This window comes from Megalops cyprinoides, chromosome 9, assembly GCF_013368585.1.
Source record: "Megalops cyprinoides isolate fMegCyp1 chromosome 9, fMegCyp1.pri, whole genome shotgun sequence".
Classification (NCBI taxonomy): domain Eukaryota; kingdom Metazoa; phylum Chordata; class Actinopteri; order Elopiformes; family Megalopidae; genus Megalops; species Megalops cyprinoides.
Genome location: NC_050591.1, coordinates 20,774,804 through 20,795,355, shown reverse-complemented (window position 1 = coordinate 20,795,355; position 20,552 = coordinate 20,774,804). Strand labels below are relative to the sequence as shown.

At 46.4% G+C, this 20,552-nt stretch overlaps 1 protein-coding gene across 1 annotated transcript; it reads left to right on the top strand.

Moving 5' to 3' along the window:
* The first annotated feature begins 2,347 nt into the window (after positions 1 to 2,347).
* On the top strand, positions 2,348 to 20,190 carry LOC118782717 (TCDD-inducible poly(ADP-ribose) polymerase). Its single transcript, XM_036536215.1, has 6 exons — positions 2,348 to 3,139; positions 4,001 to 4,947; positions 13,286 to 13,472; positions 14,397 to 14,584; positions 17,321 to 17,596; positions 19,341 to 20,190. The coding sequence occupies exons 2-6, from the start codon at positions 4,025 to 4,027 to the stop codon at positions 19,786 to 19,788; spliced, it is 2,022 nt and encodes a 673-aa protein (XP_036392108.1). The 5' UTR covers positions 2,348 to 3,139; positions 4,001 to 4,024; the 3' UTR covers positions 19,789 to 20,190.
* Positions 20,191 to 20,552: the final 362 nt, after the last annotated feature.

The window sequence follows — 20,552 nt, the reverse complement described above, 5'->3', positions numbered from 1 at the left end:
AGCCAGAGAAAGAAAAGGAGAAAGGGAGAGAGAGCAGGCGGGATGAGTTCTATTCAGTCTTTCTCCTGTCTGAGTGAAGTATGTGAGGTATCTGTCAGCCTGCTGGGTGAGTTTCAGGGTCATTAAAATTCCAGCTCTCTCTCCTCCACTGCTCAGACCAACGTGTCACTCACGTGCACAACCACACTTTCTTTCCTTTCTTCCTCTTTTTTTGTGACCTTTGAATTTGGGAATACTGCAGGCTCCTCTTTTAAGATCCATACGTATTTTTTGTTTCCAACCCACAGGCATTGACCAAATAAAAAAACCCACTGGGACCTTTTCTATTTTATTTATCACTGACCTGTGCCTGGACAACCTCTCCACCCACTTGACCATGTCACGCCCTTGACCATTCCACAAAACAAACATAATTCAATGCTGAAAAACGAAAACTATGCATGGCTTTGAAGATGTTTTGGGTGACACTCCCCCCCCCCCCCCATCACCGGATGAGATTTGGAAGGGGTGGGGTGGGGGCTGGCCCTTTGATCAGTGTATTATGAAGGAGCTCAGGGTTACCCACCCATGTGCAGATGGGAGAGGGGGCAAGAGTGGGGCATTGTTCCCAACTTCCTGCCCTCATTGTGGGGACAGTGGGTCATGACACACCAGCGGGCCTCTTACTTACTTACCTCTTACAGCGGGCCCCCACCATCCATACATCCCCTTGCAAGCCCTGTCTTTGGAGATCACAACAGCACACCAGTGAAATGGGCAGAGAACTTGGCCCTTTTATATGGGGGGTGGGGGTTGGCAACATTCCATAACCATTGGTGCAGCCTCTACCTGGCAGTCCTCTCATGTGCTCAAGAGTGGAAGCCCCCCCCCCCCCCCCCCCCGGGCGCAAAAAACAAAATCATCACCACAATGAGCACAGCGGAAAAGGAGGAATCCTGGGTATTTCTCCTGCAGTAGGTTATTTGGGCACACCTACCATTGGTATGATTTTCCCTAATCTGCGTGATTGTTTAGTCAGTATGAAGGACTTTCCACTTCACACAAGCTGCAGAGTTGCATTTAGGGGTTTCATCTTTGTTAGAAATGAAAGGAAGGGCACTGAAGGAAAATAGAAACAGACGGCTGAATCTATTAATTTTTTGTTCCACTGTAAATAGAACAGTGTACAGTATCTTGAACAAATGTGTTTTTTTTTCTGTTGAAAGTGCAAATAAAGTAATTTACAGAAATTAATTTACTCCAACAGCAAAATTACTAATGTGATCTTACAACTCCTTATTAATGGAAAATACACAAATTGATAAAAGCCCTGTGTCAATTTAGATTTTATTATTACACTGTAAGATATTACAATTCCAATAAACAAAAACATGGAACTTATTTTCAATAAATGTGCGAAAAAAAATCAGTAACAAAACATTGATTTGAATTAGATGAGACGGTTTCCCTGTCCGAGGCAGGCTGACACAAAAAAAGTAGGGTTTAAATATCAGCTGACGATGTTGTGAGGTTCAGCAATGACTGAGAGGTCCTTCCTGCCATACCAAAACTGGAAAACTGTCCAAATGCTACGGACGGGAGTGCTGTTGGGGAAGACGAAACTTAGTAACTAAATCTCAGAGAGTCGATCGGATTATGGAATGGAAATTGAAAGGGATCAGCAATATGACTCCCTCCCTATGGGAACAGGAACTGGACTAATACTCATTACCCCCTATACCATCACTGTCGGTAACTATGCCTGTCACAACAGAAGTCCCGTGCGCAATTTCCAAGGGGGTGTATTGTAGATCAGATCACTCCTGACTCCACCTTTCCTGTATTTCAAAATCCAAATAAATATGAAACGAAACATGTTATTTAGAAGAGACCAATTATTGTCTTAATTATGAATGGTAACACGGGGAGCGTAATGGCAAGGTGCTTCGAGCAAATGATTCGCATTACCACCTGGACAAAATGATGCCCATAAATTCTGTCTTGTACTCAGCAATGTGATAATTATTTATGCCGCTGAAGGGTGACGCGGTGCCGTGAGGTGTTTCGTTGTAGCGAAGTTTCCACATGAAGCTTGGAGAGCAGGGCTGCTTTTTGAATACTCACAGTGACAAGTTGCAACACGAACAATGGGACGTTACGTATTTGGGTTTAAGAGGAATGTTTGAAATGCATACAAGTGTAACCAAGTAATTATTCATTTACGTCAGCCCTTTTTACAGCAGATAGGACTGCAGACGATATAATTTACGTATTACGTTTTTATTATTGACGACATCGTATGAGTAATGCTTATATACATTTATTAGTCGTTGCGTTTTTATTGCATTTATTGCACTATGAAGTTGATACAGTTTGTGTGCGGCTTAAACTGTGGCGTGTCATTTCAGCGTAAACAACGTTTGCATGTACAAGGCCCTCGCACGCATCATTAGCACAGCGAATAACCTTTCGCCTCATTTAATTCGTTTTTCCAGGAGGTGTCTCCCACAAATACCTAAGGAAGTGCACGCGATTGTCCCCCTCTTTTTATCAGCCACATTCATTTTAAAATAGCTACCCATACATTGTGTTAATAATGACGTAGTTGTATCCTTCAGATAGCCTTGCCACGCGATCTTTTCTCATTATGGCTATAAAGTCACGCATCCAGCCGCGTTCCATGTTCCCTATTCACACTTCCTGTACTGGAAACTTGGTGATGTTTGAATATGGTCTTTAAAATGCAAACACGCACGCAACTGCCGCAGTCCCTTCTCTGCGCCTGACTTCTGGTAATGTAAGGCTAGTGAGGTGAGTCAATGAACTCACAAACGGGCGCCGACGTAGGACAACTTCCTGGTACCGATAACCAGTTTCTTTTTTTCTTCTCTCCCGTTTAATGCCAAAGCCCGCCTCCACGGCGGAGTCCTTGCGCCGTGAGTGGATGGGGAGAGCAGACAGAAAGTGCCCTGCAACAGCTGCGAGCCGCGTCCACCACGGGAGTCTGCGTAGCTGCGCACAGTGGATGAAAGATTTGTCACGCACCACCCGGTTCAGCACAAGTTAACGCGGATTCACGGGCACCGAAAACACTCATGAACGAACGGGATCTCTGCTACGAAGATAAGGACAGCTGGGGGGGAACTGATCTGATCATAAGGTAGGTTTTCGTTTATATTTTATGCATATGATGTAAACTGTACGTGTATACATTGTCGAGCTGGCTAGCTAAATAACCTCAGTTATGCTGGGGTTATAATTAGCAGAAATGTTTTGCTAATATGGGGACTAGCTATTTTACCAGCTGTATATCATCGATATCACGTTGAATAATAATTAAGTTCTTCTTTCTACTAGCGACATCGGGTTATTTTACCAAATGGAAACATGTCTAAAAGGGTCACTGTCTCAAAGTAGACTACCTTGAGAAGCGCCGCAGAACCCTGCTGGCCAGAACGCAAGGATCGCTTTAACAAAGAGACGCTACGTGCAAACTTGCTCGAGCAGCAATTTGGAACGGGCACGTATCTTTCAGACTCAATGCGTCTGATTAAAATGATCAAAATACCCCAAAGACATGGATCTCTTTCAAATTAACTGGGATGCCAAACAATCATAGGGCTTTTAGTCACATCAAATCTCGCCCAAGAGAGGAAAAAAAAAAGTTGTTTCTGCATCAACCGACTGATCACCTTAATTTCAAATTAAGCCCTCTTTGTCGGCTGTAAGAAGTCTACGATTGCCGTGTGATCGTACTGGCATCCCTTGCGATGAATAGCCTACCCTTTCTGGGAAATGATGGTTTAGACGATACTTTGAGACAGAGATATAACTTAATGAATATTTGAAAGTGATAATAAATGCATTCGTTATCCGCTGGTGTTAAGACTGTACCGGTTTCGCTCACTGGGTTAACTCAAAAGAGGTGAGCCCCGAAGTTTCCAAATCAGGGTTGTAAATGTGGCGGCTTGAAGGTCTTTTTCACCATTTAATGCCTCTCTGCCTCTCTACAACCAAATAGGTTTTAGGAGTGTCCATTTCGAACATGGAAAAAACTTTGCATCTACTGCACAAGTCCGAAGACACTACTGACAAAGTTCCGGAGGAACCGCCGCTCGGTCTCACCATGAGAAACGGAGAATTTACAGATCAACAGATGGGACTATCGGACAAAATACCCCTAGTGAAGCCTTATTTTAAAAAGAAACACGCACAGAGGAAGCTGGACGCGAAATGTCTGCGGGCGCTGGATGATCCCATTTTGACTACGTTATTGAGCTCAAATGCACTGGTTGCGGGTGATGGGGTGTTTGTGCCTCGGAATCAGCCCGGGACACAGCGGAACTTGTGCGCAGCTGTGGTGGAGAAGCAGTCCAGAATTAACCAGGTATGCCTGAAGGATGAAAGCGCAGTGTCTGGGCTAATAGCCGATGAGGGAGATGGAGACATAGCTGACCCCACAGCTGAGCTCGGTGAACGGGGACAAAAGGTTACTGATATTCAACGGGTGACAATAGCTACTAATGAGCACCGTTTTCAGCCCCAGGCTTGCGACGTGGCGGCGCCCACTGCGGTCGTTCCCCCTTGTGAGGGGGAAAAGATGAATGACATCTACAGCTCTGAACCTTTGCAGGGTGCAAATTGCCTTGCCATCAAAGACGGGCCGCTGAAAGGCGAAATCTTTCAGGATAAAAGCGAAGAAGCCTCTTTGGATCTCGTGTTTGAACTTCTGACCCAGCTACAGTACCATACACATCAAGGCGACGAGGTATCGATCTGCGTGGATTTTCTCCAGGGGGTCTGCGTGTACGGGAGCGACTGCTCGCAGCACCACACCGTACTGCCCTACCACTGGCAAATCCGAAGAGTCGATACTCAGACTTGGCAAAGCGTGTCGGACGATTCACAAGAACAATTGGAAAGGCTCTATTGCAATCCGGACAATGAACAAATCAGACTGAAGTTTCAGTAAGTACCTTCATTTTGTTTCTTTGGTTTCAGTGGTTCCGCTTCTTTGCTATTGTTTACACCTCGGGTAGGTACACTCATGACACACTTTCTTTTACAGTTATATCACTGCCAGATATCGAAATGTAGAAATTAAACACTCGACCAAGACACAGCCTGTCTGACTAAATCATAATCTGATTTAAAAAAAAACGACTGTTACACAATTCGTGAGCAAGTTCAGAGCTGTCTCTTCTTTGTAGATTGTGTGTGACGAGTGATTAACGTTCCAGGACACATAATAGAACGTCTTGGGTGTAGCTTGTGCACAGGGGCAGTTTGTTCCCGTGTTTCCCACAGTGCCAGTGCGAATATTGAGCCATCGTGCCTTCGTGCTGGCGGTGCTGTTACTAAGAGGAAGTATTGCAGGCTTAGTCGTGAACTTGCATGACCCTCTGCTGCCTAGCGCGGTCACTGAAACAGTCTCACAGAGGCACTCACACGCACGCTCTCACAGACACGGGTACACAGACGCTCACACGCACACCGTCAGACACACAAATCCTAACAGGCACACGCACACACACTGTTGGCTTGCGCGCGATGCTTTCACGCACACTTCAGACACAGTTCCCCAGCAGATGAGCGCACACACATTCATGCGCTCCTTCAAAAACTCACGCAAATACTAGTTCAGCTGCAAGCTCTCACAGTCACATGCTGTTGAGTATACACACACGCACACAGCTGCCGACGCACTCACTGTCCCAGGCAGACCTAAACCCCATTTTAAATGTGGAGGAGCAGGATAGTTTGGGATAGTTACATATTGAAGCAGATGATGGAAGGAGTATGTTGTTTATGAAGGCTGGTTGAGGGATTAACCGGGAGCTTTATGAACAGGAATGAACAGGAAATGCGCACACCCACCAAAGCTAATTTGGACATCATTGACTTAAATATTTATTACGAAACTGGTAACCGATTGGCTTGAATAGAGTTTCAAGTTGGATTCGTTCTGCTTGCAAGTATGAAAAGTTCATCATGCGATGTTTCTTAGGAACTTTTTCTGTTCATGTCATGATACAAAACCACACATGTATTATAGGCCATATATTTTCATGGCTATAATGTCATACATAACCTCTTATTTAAACGACTTTTTATTCATTCCACTGACGTCAAACAAGCCTAGGCTTTAGCTTTCTTTCACAGTATGACTCTGAACTTTAGAGTCAGTGCCATTTTAAATAACCGCACTCACCACAGGTCTGTGTTGGTACACACACATGCACACGGGTTTAAGGTATTGGATGCAGCAATACCTGTTTAAAGTAAACCCATGTTTGTCTCACTGAAAACAGTGATGGTACATTTCACGTAAACTCACTGTGATTGGAAGAAAGCAGCCCATAGCCAAATGTCACCTTCAGAGTACAATATAATATTCTGGTCTTGTCAGCCAAGGCAAAACTGAGCAGGCTCAATCCGTAGTGATCTGTATCTTCCTCTAAAGCACTGCCCGCCGATGTGTCTGTCTTCCCCTTTATATGTGTTTACTGTAAGGTATGGAAGTCATTTAATTCAGCCTTACACAAGTATCTCTCAACTTCAGTTGTATCTGTTTCCAAAGCATTTTAGACAAAATGTGCATTAAAAATTAGCTATATTAATCTGTATGTTTGATACCTATAGCGGTATCTTTATCTGGACCTGGTGTTATACTGAGTGTGGAAAACGCCATATTAAGGAGCAGAAAGGTGTGAATGGTGAATTGCATCCTGACTTCCAGCACAGCATAATCATTAGCACAGTGCTACCTGTGTACATGCCCCTACTGCTCCCCCGGAGCAATGTTACGTTCCTACAGCAACTAGATGCCAATAACGGCACACCAGGGCCTGAACAACGCAGATGACAAAGAAGGGGGTCACACTGTGCTGCTGGCATGACAACAACATTATTTTGGCCATTAAAATGGGTGACTAGCAGCTCTGGCGGCCAGCTGGTGGGCGAAGATCAAGCAGATATTGGAAAAGTGTCCGCTCCATGCCAGGCGTTCAGGGGCGTTCGAGGAGTGAAACTGACGCCTCCCCATGCCAAAGTGCGTCCCTAAGAGCAGAGGAGGGGCTACACACTCAGAGCCAGTAGGAAAGTAAGCAGGGGAGTGCATGCGTGAGAGTGTGTGCGAGGGACCTCGCTCCCTGCTCCTTCACAGGTTTTTGTGTGACAGAGCAAAAGTTCAGCTGTCTGTCGGTGACATTGATTACTGCTTTCTGAGGGCAGAGTGACCGGCTGCGGAGATGTGTGTGAGAGGAGATGACACGTCTGTCGTGTCGTGAGATGAATCACAGGGTGAGGCTGTACGGCTTTTTCATGACTCAGGGTTTGTTTTTAACTCTATAGCTTCCCCTCCTGTCTGGGTGGGTAGCTTTGGGCAGTATGTTCCAGTTCCTCATGAATGAACAGATCATTCCATTCTGAGAGCTCTTCTTCTGATTAAAGAGGTTTTGTCTGCCCCTCTCTCTCCCCCTCATTCTGTGGTCTTTTGATAGAATATGAGCTGAAAGACTGACAGACCAAGATGGTGCAACTGACTTGAGTTCAGATGACTGTTCCTCGGGATCTGTCTGATCTGGTTCCTCCCCAGACTGTTCTCTGATTATTTCAGCAATACTCACGGCATTGGGAAGCTCAGACAGGGTAGATTTCGGGCTGTGAGGGCAGGTGGTGAAGGGGCCTCGGAGGCCCATCGATCCAGACGCGAGTGTGTGTTAATCCAGATGTGTTCCCGTGACCTCTGCATGTCCGTGTGTCCTCTGAGATTTAAAATGAGGCAAAAGGGGAAGTGTCAGTCGTGCCTCTAATGTTTTATTCTTGGAAATCTGTGAAAGGGAAGTGAGGAAGTCTGAGGGCAGGCAAGGACCGATTTGGCCTTGTTACTCTGACTGGGCAAGGTGGTGTGTACATCTGATGTAACAGTCTTGCACATGAGAACAGGTTTTTGCCCAGGACTTTTTGTGTTTTTGGCCTGTAACAAGGGCAGTTCTTGCTTTGCTTGTGTGTGTGTGGGAGTATTTGCTTTCCTTTTTTCAGTGACCCATCTGTCAGTTTCCTGACTGAGGACTGACGTTGTAGCTGGAGGTTATGACCAAGGGTCACGCATTGCTGGCTGAAACGCAGGCCCACTTGTCGGGTGGTACTCCACAGATACCCCTTCTCCATTAGCACACAGTGGTGTGTGCCCAGAGTGTTTTTAGATGAGCTGGAATCATGAGAAGCCTCCCTATTTAGCACTACATGCTTCTGTACATGCTACCATATGAGCCAAGGACCTGAAAGGAATTACTGATTGAGGAAATGAAATGCCTTCATGAAGGCATGGAAGAGGCTGCACTGAAAGTGTGGATGCAAGGTTTGTTTCATTTAGTGTAGTTCAATACCTTTATAATAGTCGGAGAGATTTGCAATGACTACAGCATGCTTCTGGCAGTTGTACATATTGTCACTAAGTCACACCCACCACAGAGACCAGCCTTCACCCCCTGTTCCCAAAGAAAAGGCACTAGATAAGTTACAGGAACAGATATTTCATTGCGTGTTTCTGCTCAGCAGAGCTGACTGATAGTAGAGACTCATGTGAAACAGGTCTTTGTGAATTTCATGCTACGGCATGCTGGTGGAAAAGGTTTTGAGAGTACAGGTTGGCTGCTGTATCCATCAGAGGCTCAAACGTCAGCCAGCCTTGAGGTGCATTTTGAAAGAGTTGCACATGGTGGGTGTGGGGAGTGTTATAAGGTAATTATCAGAGCTTAGCGCACCTCCACTTACTAAAAACACATGCCAGTGACCTGCAGTGAGCTATGGATGTAATGCTCTTAGTGCAGTTTATTGTCTCGTTGGGTGATTGAGCTTTTGTGTTTTATTGTTCTCCCTGATCCTTGATCCAGATGCTGCATGTGTGAGAGAGAAAGAGACACTGTCTTTGTTAGTACTTTTATTTAGCTATACATGAGAGGCAGCATTCCTCTGATGTTTCTGTTTACAGTAGTGTGAAGATGTTATGTACCTTGTTATGTATTTGGTTGTGCTGTGGAACTCTTTCCCTCTCCCCCTGTCTCCTGCTTCCCATTCTCACACTCTGCCTGCTTCCCTGATTGTCTCCTTCGACTGCATATTAAGGAAAGCTGATCCTTGCTAAAAATTTGTTGTGTTCAGCAAACTGTGTGTGTGTGTGTGTGTGTGTGTGTGTGTGTTCATTGATTTGTGTTGAAACAGATGGAATTTGAGGAGGAGACTGGGCTCCTGCTCCAGCGGCTTGTGGGATTGTTTGTACTTAAACGGGATGTGCTACTGTCTTTTCATTGAGTAAATAGCTCCTTCACTGTGGTCTACCTGTCCCAAATCCCCAAGAGGGGCTATTGTGTTGCATATTGGGCTTGTTCACATGTTAAATCGGACTTCCTTCCAAGCATAACAAAAGAAGTTTGTTGTGCCCACCTCTCCGCCTACCCCCAGCTCAATCCAGCTCCATTTGGCTGAAGTGCCCCATAAGCACAAAAGATAAAGTCTTTCGTATGTGTAATGAGAGACTTCCTGATTCCAGCGGTGCACAGATACCGGGGCAGCCGTGCACTTTGGTGGTGGCTCTCAAGGTGTGGCGAGCCGATAGCTGCACCTGATACGACCGTGTCATCTCCAGGCAATGCAGGGCTCGGTCACCGCAGCGACCTCGGAACGCTCATAGATTACGTCAGAGTGACTTCAAAGGCTGGAGTTCGCTGTGAGTCTGTCATTCACACCAGGGGGGGGGGTCTACCAGGAAGGAAGGTCACAGCCTGTTAGTGCAACATGACAGAACTTACAGAGAAATTAACCTGCACTCCCCGTTCTACTTTCCTCACGCTCTCCCTATACCCAGACTGCCTCTGTGTCCCCTGCTGTACCCCAGAAGCAAGCAAATACATTTTGGTTCCTGTTTTTTTGTCTCTCTCTATTTTTTGTCTTTGAACTGAACAAAAGAAACTGTCTTCCCTGTTCATTTCTGTTCTGTTCCTTTCTTGTGTGAGGTGCATGTTAGTACATGGTGTACTAACGTGTGTGGAACAGGCTTGAGTTAAAGTAGTGTTGGTGCAACAGGCGCTGGTCTGGTTGATACCCCAGAACTTCCTGGGCTGAAGGAAATTGCTGTCAGCTACAGACATTGGTGTAACTGGCACGCTAATGAACATGGAGAATTGCTCTTCGCACTTAATTTAACATCCGGAATTTTATTTTTAGAATGGAACTAACTAACTGTGGAGGAGCTGGGGCAAGTGTATGGAGGAGCACAGGGCTATCAGGGGTCATGAGGGAGTTCATCTGGAGGGGGGCCCAGGAGGGTGGGGGTTTGTCCACAATTGCCTCTGCCCACAGTGCACCAGAGTGAAATCAGGTGACCCAGCATTCTAATTCTCCATTGCTTTTTTATTGCAATTCTCCAAGCACAGGGATGAAGAGTGACTGCTGATACCTTGGACTATCTCAGGCTGGTGCTCCTGTGATATTTATGGTGAAATGTTCTGTTCATCAGCGTGTAACATATATTTATGGTGAAATGCTCACTGTCTGTGAGTGTAATGCTTGTGATGTGTGATCCCAGCTGCTGGCCAGCTCCCCATCATAAGGCTTTCATGTGACTGTGTCACAGTTACATATGTGTGTTTGTGCTGGATTAGGTGTTTCAGTCAATAGGCCTGTGTGTGTGTGTGTGTGTGTGTGTGTGTGTGTGTGTGTGTGTGTGAGTGTATGTGTGTATGTGTGTATGAGTGTATGCGTGTGTGTGTGTGTGTGTTATGGACACAAGTCGTAACCTCCCACATGGAGGACAGGGTAATCCCAAACATACGCACACACACACACATACACACACATTGCCTACCCATCCCTTGAGGCTTGAAGCTAATCCAGGTAGTGACAGAGCTTGTGGTCTAGTTTCAATGCATTTACATTGAAATAGCCCAGTGGGGAGCCAACTGCAGTCATGGAAAGAGGGATCAGTACATCTCCTACTCTCCCCTGTAGGTCTTGTACCTTCACATCTCTTGCTGAAAACTGGACAGTGGATTGCTACACTCCCTGCCCATACACACACACACATAAACACACACACACACACACCCCTTCCCGAAAGTGCAGGGATATTAGGAAACACAACTCCTGTACGTTCTCTCCCTGCACCCCCTCCCTTCCATCATCACGCTCCATCTGTTCCCTGCCCATCTGCTGTCACACACATATTCCACTGTTGTGACAGAAGTCTCTGCTGGCTCTGTGCTTTCTGACAGGCAGAGAGAGTGCTGTGCTGAGAAACTGAATTGAGGGAACACAACCTTCTGTACAGGACAGCACTGTTCCTCTCTCAGTGTGCCTGTCTCTGCAAAATGCTCACACAAAGAGGGTGTTTTTTTTTTCCAAACTTCTACTTTATCCAGTTCCTTTTTGGCTTTGCTCTAGTCTGTTCTGCTCATGCGCCTCTTCTCTGCTTGTTTGAAGCTAACCAGTTGTGCAGAAAGAAGAAAAAACAGTGTCAGATTTTTTTTTTTTTACCACGGACCTCCAGTAATAGAAGAGGACTTAAGTTCCTCTTTGTGAGGTCACTCGGTGGCCAGGGCTCTGAGCGGAAACACAGCCGGTAATGAACACAAATAATGACGCGGAAAGATGGTGAGATGACATCGCATTACTCAGCTCGTTTCTGGAGTGAAACTGATGAGCGCGAGTATTTTAAGAGGGGGGAAGTGGCCCTCGTCCTGTGTGCAGTTTCTGTCAGAAAGGAGTGGTCTCATGCACACACAAGTTTCTATGTGAAGATGAGTTTGTGTGTGTGTGTGTGTGTGTGTGTGTGTGTGTGCGTGCGTGCGTGCGTGTGTTTGTGTTTTTGTGTTTGTATGTATTGTGCAGACTCTGAGGATGTGGAGGCAAAAAAAGAAAGGCAGGTGGGTTCAGATTTAGACTCTCCAGGACCTTGTGACAGCTCATCCCCACCAGTTTTGGTGCTGTTCCAGAGAGTGGTGGTTTTGCAAGCTCAGTCTGGTCTGTGATAGCCAGTGAGAGACAGGTTGTTCTGGACACTGAGAGCTGCTGAGCCCAGCTTGTTCTGGAACAAGGAGTGCAGAACTATAGAAAGGAAGAGGGGTGTTTGGGTCTGCAGCTGTGTGTGTGTTTGTGTGTGTGTGTGTGTGTGTGTGTGTGTGTGTGTGTGTGTGTGTGTGTGTGTGTGTGTGTGTGAGAGAGAGAGAGAGAGAGAGAGAGAGACAAAGTGTGGTTGGGGGATTGGGTGGTGGGAGTCAGAGGAGGATGAAGTGATGCTTGAGCTAAAATTCATGTTGTGCGTGTAGGAGTGTTTTGGATCAAACCCCAGAATGTAGCGTTGATCTGAAGATCAGGTATTCAGCAGTAGTTGTCAACCTGTTATCTGATTTGTGAAATCTGTTGGCTTGTCAGAGTGATCTAGATAGTAACACAATTATAAATATATATGGTGGGAGATTAACCTTAAATGTATTTTCTACAATGTGAGCTCTTGTGGTTGTTTTTTCCTTTCATTTTAAAGGTAGTCAGTAGGCTGTGGTTTTAATCCTTTTTCTGTTCCACTATTACCTTGGTGTTGGGTTGTGTACTGGTCAGACAGTTCACGCCAGACTCCCACAGCTCCCCTCCACAGACCAGTCAGCAGTTTGGCGCATGGCTGCTTGTGTTTATAAATCAAATATTGCACAGTGACATTCTGTTTATCTTGCATCACTGAGGGATTTAAGCATATATGAAAAATAACTATCGAGGGGCTGATGTGTATGAAGTGGCATGGAGTATACAGTATAGAGTGTGTGGAGGCTCACTTGTCAGTGGCCACTAGCTGCCTGACCTCACCTTAGACATTCACCCCCAAACTGATTTACACCTCTGTGTTGATCCCTGTGAAGGGACTGTCTGTACAATGACTAAGAATTCCTAAGAAGGTGTTATGAGAGGACAGCTAATACTGGTTTCAGTTTAAGAAAACAAGCTCAACCCAAACAAGTACTGACAGAAATAGGGCAATGATCATATACTGCCTTTTATGTATTTTATTTTAAAAATGATGTTTTATGTCACACTGGCCGTACATCTTCCCACAATTCATCAGACATAGTGTATGCTTAGTGTGACTCAAAACAGGCAAGAACATGTGACGCACGGCAAGTACAGAGAGACGAGGAACAGGCCGCATACCTGCTTTTGTGACACTGACAATCTTGTGTTGTCTCTCCCTGCAGAGGTTGTGTGTTCACACTTTGCTTTTGTGACACTGACCATCTTGTGTTGTCTCTCCCTGCAGAGGTCGCGTGTTCACACTGGATTTCAGTGCCATGAGGGTGTGCGACCTGCAGTTTGACCTGGTCAGGCGTTTGTCCACGCCCCCCAGCTCTGCAATCGCACCCCCACACTCTAGCCCTGCCCCAAACTGCCACACTGTCTGGAAGTACTACTGCAGAGACAACTTTGGCTGGAGAGAATACTCAGAGGTAAGATTAGGTTATCCTGCTGCAGATATACGGGCTTGCAGACACACACAGGCACTTCGTCCCATAAAGTCATATTTATTCTCAGGCTATAAACCATACCCATAAAACACAAATCTACAAAGGCTCAGACACCATGCAGCCTTAAACACTGTACACAGATATTGCATGTCACATTGAGCAGAAATCATCACCAGCAGCTCCACTCCTTGTTTTATTGAGGAACACACAAAGTAAGGGCAATGCAACAGTCATGGCTGTATAATATTGCAAAATAAACCATTGTGTTCAGCTTTAGTCTCAAAATCTGCCCTGAGCACATCAGCACTGTTGCTTTGAACATTGAAGTGCCAAATGGTGATATTTTTATTCAACAGTTATTTTTGCTTTGTTTGTTTGCAGAAATCTTTTATGTGTGCTAATTTGTACCTCTTTACAAAAATGACTTTTACAGGAGCACCAGAAACATTTTTCTAGCATAAATGCTACATTTATGGCAGTTGACACTGGATATTTATAAACGTTCCTTGCACAACTTGCACTGTATTGTAACTGATTGTATGCAGATGAGAGAGAGAGAGAGAGAGAGAGAGACAGAGAGAGAGAGAGAGAGAGAGAGAGAGAGAGAGAGAGGGCCTGTAAGAAACTCTCCACATGAATAGTCCAATTCTCTACAGGGCACGCCAAATCCCCCTGTTCAGAGGATCAGTGATCAGTGTTGTAATCACCAGAATAACAGACTCCAAGATGTTCTGTTCTGGCCACACTGTCCTGAGATCTGTTCGTTGCATAATTTTTCCTTAGGAGAAAAAAGCACTTTTCCTACCAAAATCGATCATGACAATTTGTTGACTGTTTCACTGTGAGTGTATAATGCAGGCTAGACTCACAGCTTTTCTTTCTTCCCCCCGTTGCTGTGGTGACCAGCCGGTGGTACGGCTCATTGAGGAGGCAACTGGGCGTGGTCTGAAGGAGGTCCGTTTCGTCACACTCCAGAACCAGTACATCCTGAACATCTGGGAGGGGTTCCAGCAGAATGCCATCTTTGGGTTCCGCCGGCAGATCAAGAAAAGGCCGTTGTTCCTCTCCACTGTGATGCTCATGCCTTACTTACAGTGAGTACCCCCAAAACCCTCTCATAGGTCTCACCACTCAACAAACCCCTCCAACACAGGCCACACCACCAAAGACCTTCAAAGCTGGCAGCACCTCTGTTGACCTCCTCAAACAAAGGACACACCACCAAAAACCCTTCAGACACAGGCCCCACCCCTTGTCACACACTTGACATTTCCCTCAAACCCTTTGTGGGAACCACAGGCTTGTTTCCCCCCAAAACACAGTGTATACCCTAAAAGCAGAGGTTGTGACCACTGATACTATATGCTCCTCCTGAACCTGTTCCCGTTGCAAAGACCACGGCTGTTCCTCTCTTCAGCAAAGTACTGGAGCTGCTGAAAAAACACGTATAAATGGGTTCCAGACAGCGTCAGCTGCATGAATGAATAATAAAAGCCACTGGGAGCTAGACTGCGGGAGAGAGTGAGGGCATGACTAGAGAGATGGCTTTCGTTGTCCCAATCGCACGGCCCCTCTGTCACTGGCTCGGAGGTGTGACACATGGCCCCAGGGTTACTCTGTGGGATATTCGGAGGGATCTTCTCCCTGCGTGTTGCATGTTTGCATGCTGTTCACAAGCGCATATTGTGACGCGGATGAGTCGTTACACCACAGGCCCGAAGAGTCCATTTGCAAATGAAGTGAGAATGGAAATCTGAGTCTGCTGGCAGTTTTTTTTTTGTTGGGGGAGAAAGACCTTTCTGGGCATTCGGTGGGGGGGGGGGGGGGGGGGGTGGGGGCTGTCTGTTCCAAGGGTTTTTTGAGGACTTTTCAGCGTTAACAAGGTTTAATTCCCATGCATCATCACAAACAGCACTGCAAACTGAGAGCAGGAAGTGGGTTTGTGGGAGTTTCGTGTTTTGGTACCTGTGCACTGTGCTCTCATGGTAATCGCCGGCTCCATTTCACATTTTTTTTGTTCATCCCTCTCAAGTCTTTCCTCTCCTTTTTTCACTCCACTCTTAGCTCTTCCTGTCTTCCTCCCTCCACTCCTCTTGTGTGCGTCTATGAGTATGTGTGTGTGTGTGTGTGTGTGTGTGTGGGGGGGGGGGGGTGCTACTTGCTTGAGTGTGTGTGCATCTCCATGCGGCTCCACCACTTGTCTCGCCCAGCGGAAATCCGAAAGCTTGTTGTCCCTGGCCCCTCTTATCTCTGCGAAGTTTAAACGCGGTTTAGGGCAGGGCGTGTCCTCTCAGCACACCGCTCCCGGCCTGGGTGCTGAACCGAAGGGGGTGGGGGGTATGGGGGGGTTCAGAGTCCAGCCTCTCCCGTTGACATGTGGCTCCTGTTCGCGGGAACAGGCCAGCTCTCAATCCGGCCGCCCAGCTGGAAGCACTGTTTTCAGGAACACATTGTCCTGAGCACAGGGGTGGAAGTCATTAGCTTGATTGGCAGTTTTGGCTCTGCCGCAGCTTGCAGAATTCGTTCTCGCTCTGCCAGATAAATCCTGCTCTCCACTCAGTCCTGCACAGCTCTTTCTCTCTCCCTCACCTCCATCTCTTTCTCACTTTATTACTCCTTTTCCATCATTCTTTCTCTCTACCTCTCACCTTTGGTCTCATTAGATTTATGGCAGTTTATTTCTGAAGTAAGGCTGACTACCACCTGAATCATCTTGCTTAGCTTTATTCAGTTTGTGCACCATGTGGCAAAGTGTTCCTGGAATTAGAGGGATTAATGTACTGTGTGTTTGGAAACGAGACAAAGAAGCCAGACACATTCAGCATGACTTTTCTGCTTTGGGGTGTTAGCACACAGACCTGGTTGGTTAAGCATTTAGCAAATTAAGCATCGTTCTGGTTTGCATTTGTGTGTGTGTGTGTGTGTGTGTGCTGCATGTATAGACACTCACACACATTGAAACATCATGTCACCCAGTTTTCTGGGTGCATCTTGTCCTGGCTGGTGGTTTACATTGTTTTAGCTGGTTATAAGGCTCGCCAGATGTCCAGACAGACAAATTGTCAATTATGCTACCATTAAAATGGCATGCTAAAATACAGCCAGATAACAAAGCTGATTGTTTCTTTACTTTTCTCGGAAGCCAATTCATTTCTGTATATAGAAATACATAAATATATAAAATACATAAAATATATATAACTTAAATTTTAAGAATTTATCTGTATGTTATTTGATCTAAAATGATATTTGTAGGGTAGTTAAATAAAGGGTAAGTTAATAAAATTAAAATACAAAAAATTAAACTGAAAAAGTTACAGTTAATTAAAATATCATTTTGAGGAATGTCTATGTTGAATGGGAGTTAACTCTTTGTATACATTTGTGTACATTGGTTCAGTATGTGCATTATGAGGGGTTTGCTCTGACTATGTTAGATTTTGGGCTTCAGTGTCCAGCCAAGTCAGACCAGAGACTTTAAAAAGTGTAACCCACTGCCTCTCTGCTTGGCAGTCAGGGTTAACAGAGATGGTTTCTGGGTAATGGCTGTGTGATTGACTGCCAGCCTGTCTGAGTACTGCCACAGAGCCTTCATCATGCCAGCAACTCAAGCTCAAGCTCTTTACTTTACTCTTTACTTTACTTTTACTTTTTTATGCATACAGTCAACTCCCTTTAATTGTATATCAGATGATTGTATACTGTTTTATTGCACAGTAGTCATCTTTTAATCCCACTGACTTGGCTCATGCGCATACAAAGTGCATGGCTATCTGTTTTTTAGAAAAGACATCTCTCCTAATGGCCATTTTCTTCACCTCTCTTTGTAGGACTCTGGGTGGTTTGGGCTCAACAGGCCCCTCCCCTTCTCAGAGCCCCGGGCCCCTCCCCTTGTCTCCTACCTCACCTGCCCCACCAAAGGCCTATCCCGAGACGTGGCTTCCCATGGGCTCCTGCCAGGACTTCCTCCAAGTTCCTGTGTCCAAAGAGGACAGGAGCTACCGCACCGTCTACAGCCTCTTCCACAAGACCGTGTCAGAGACCCGCTTCCGCATCCTGAAGATCCTGCGGGTCCAGAACCCCTTCCTCTGGGAGAAATACAAGAGGTGAGACCTTGGACTGTCCCCGAGAGATAATTATAATCACAGCTGTGCTCATTAATGTTGCATTACTAACATAGGTATGCTTACTACTATGTTGCTGATTTTCTTACCAAATATCATTACCCAGGGTGACTTGTGCGGGGTTCAAATTTTTATGTGATATCCATTTACACAGTTGTATATTTATTGAAGCATATTAGGATAAGCGCCTTGCTCAAAGATACGTCCATGCCCCCCAGGATATTAATATGACTAATCATAATCACTGCTGTACTTATCTGCCTGACAGTAGTTGTGGGGTTGAGAATGTGGAAGGGATTATTTGGTGTAGGGGGAAATGTCTTTTGTGAGAGTGCAATGCAGGTGTTTTGGGGTGGGGTCTTGGCAGGGAAGGGGTACACTTTCGGCAGAAACAGAAGATGTAGCCGCAGTATATTTCAGTCATTGAGTCTGGGTATGTAAAGGGATGTGTAGGGGCTAACTTCATCAAGCTTGTGAAATGGTTCTTTATCACAGGGAGCATTTTACAGACAGATAGAGAGACAGGGGGCTGTATTTTTCAGGTTGTGCGTGTTCATGTCCTCAGAACTATAGCGTGTGCAGTGGGGGGTGTGGTTTTCAGGTTATGTTCATGCGTGCTTTTGCTTAGACTGTAGGAATGGGGGAGGCAACATCACAGTCTACTGAAAGGTGGGGGCGCTGAGAACTGATAGTTGGTGCGTCATGCCTGGAAGGTGGAAAGCAGATGAGTCACAGAGTATACCTCACAGGACAAGCACCATCAGCAGCCGTGTGTGTGCGTGCTGCTAATGTCAGGTGGTGTGGGCTGCAGTAGAGAATGCGGAAAGACGGTGTCCTATGTCCTGCCCTTTTGATCCTTGCACAATTTTTAATCAATACCTGCAGTGCAGTTGTATACTGGGGCTGTTGGGGAGGTTTATGGCATTCTCAGGAGAAGAGTACTCTTTTAAAGGTAATGAGATACATGCAGATGCAGAGGGGGGGTGGCGCTTTGGCAATGGAGACAGCCCAAGAGAGGCTGAATAAGTGATAGAGAGAGACTGAGAAAGAAAGAGAGAGAGAGAGAGAGAGAGAGCGATAGACTGAGGGGCAGAAACAAAGAGAGACTGAGAAAGTGTCAGTCGGGGGAGGGGAGGCCATGAAAGGAGAGGGGTCATTTAAGTGGGGACTCGGGGTCATAGGAGTACTGGGTGACTGTTCCCAGCTGTCATGGGCAGTCTGCAGATGATAGGGGATTGACCACAAGCTGCAAGGTCAGAGCAGGTTGCATCCCCACGTGCAAGTTCATGCTGTGTTCTCTCTCTCTGAGAGTGATGAAAGGACCAAGGACATGCCTTTCATAGGGTCAGTGACAGAATCAAAATTGATAAGTGACCCAAACATCTTTACGGGCTTAGGTTGTCTGTATTCCCGAACAGACAGTGGCAAGCACAAAAGAACCAGAGGCTGTTACTAATATCCTCCCATTATCCCCATTACGCTGCCCTGCACTGCTCAGCTTTTGAAAAACATGGCTTCTTTTCCAGAATGTGCTATAATCGACTGTGACTGCACACACAAATCTCCTTCCCCCCAGGTTCACTCAGCTGAAGGGTGCATAAAAGACTTCCGGGGGGTGTGTCCGGGGCTTTCTGGAACCTTCTGGGGACTTTTCAGAACACCCACGAGCACAGAGGATTCTAGAATCATAATGTATGTGTCTCTCTCTGCCTTTCTCCCTGTACAGGAAGAAGGAATACATGTCCAGGAAGATGTCGGAGATGGACCGCATGCTGAACGAGCGCCACCTGTTCCACGGCACCTCCCAGGATGTGGTGGAGGGCATCTGCAAGCACAACTTCGACCCGCGCGTGTGCGGCAAACACGCCACCATGTTCGGCCAGGGAAGCTACTTCGCCCGCAAAGCTGTCTACTCCCACAACTTTTCCAAGCGCTCGCCCAAGGGCGTGCACTGCATGTTCCTGGCCAAGGTTCTGACGGGAAAGTTCACGGTCGGCAACCCCTCTATGCGCCGGCCGCCGCCCCTCCACCCCGGCAACCCTTCCAGTGACCTGTACGACTCTTGTGTGGACAACTGGGTCGACCCTCAAATATTCGTCATCTTCAACGACGACCAGAGCTACCCCTACTTCATCATCCAGTACGAGGAGGTCTCAAACACTGTGTCCATTTGAGCCCACCGGGGGCACTGCTGTGCAGGAGCTGGGGGGGTGTTCCTTCCCCCCCCGTTGATGGGACTCAGACAGGTGCATGACGCTCTCTCTAGCCCTGTATGCTCCACTCCCAGTGTTTCAGCGTTCAGTACCCAGCCTCTCCCATCTGTCTTAGCTTGGCCCTGGGGTCGATTCCTCCGCCCTCGTCCGCAGGAAGAGACTCCAGTGCTGGGCAGCTCCGTGTGCCGTTTGAACTGGAGGACAGGGGGCAGTTCCCGGGGATCGACAGACATGCTCAGACTCTGTCCTGGACAGGAAGTCAGCGGCGCGTTTCTCCGGCCCACTGCTGTTTACCCTCCCCTTGTTGTCGTCTCATCTGTCCTCCAGAACCCAAGCAGATTTTGTGAAAAACTGTACATATGTTTTCATTGTTTATATTTGAACTGTGTGCCTTTTGTTCATAAAAATGTTTATTTATGTTAGTAAATGTAACATTGAAATAAATAAAAAAAATGTTTTAATGAATGAATTATCTGAGCTGAATCATTTTATGGCTGTAGGTTTCTTCATGGGATAAATGGCATTTAAAATACATATGCAATTGTATGTATGTGTGTGCAGCCATGTGTAAGTGTGTGTGTGTATGTAAGTGCATGTCCATGTGTGCTTGGGGGCCGATATCTACGTGTACAATTATGTCAGCGCACGTATGCATGTCTGCACTTTGCTGTCATTGCTCAACATGGTTAAAGTCCTGCAGCACTATGCTTATCGCCGTGACAACA

Excerpts from the sequence above, each read along its gene's own strand:
- LOC118782717 (XM_036536215.1), top strand. The coding sequence starts at position 4,025 with ATGGAAAAAACTTTGCATCTACTGCACAAGTCCGAAGACACTACTGAC. Across the intron at positions 13,473-14,396 it reads GCTGGAGAGAATACTCAGAG|CCGGTGGTACGGCTCATTGA; the intron begins GTAAGATTAGGT and ends TGTGGTGACCAG. Across the intron at positions 17,597-19,340 it reads CTCTGGGAGAAATACAAGAG|GAAGAAGGAATACATGTCCA; the intron begins GTGAGACCTTGG and ends CTCCCTGTACAG.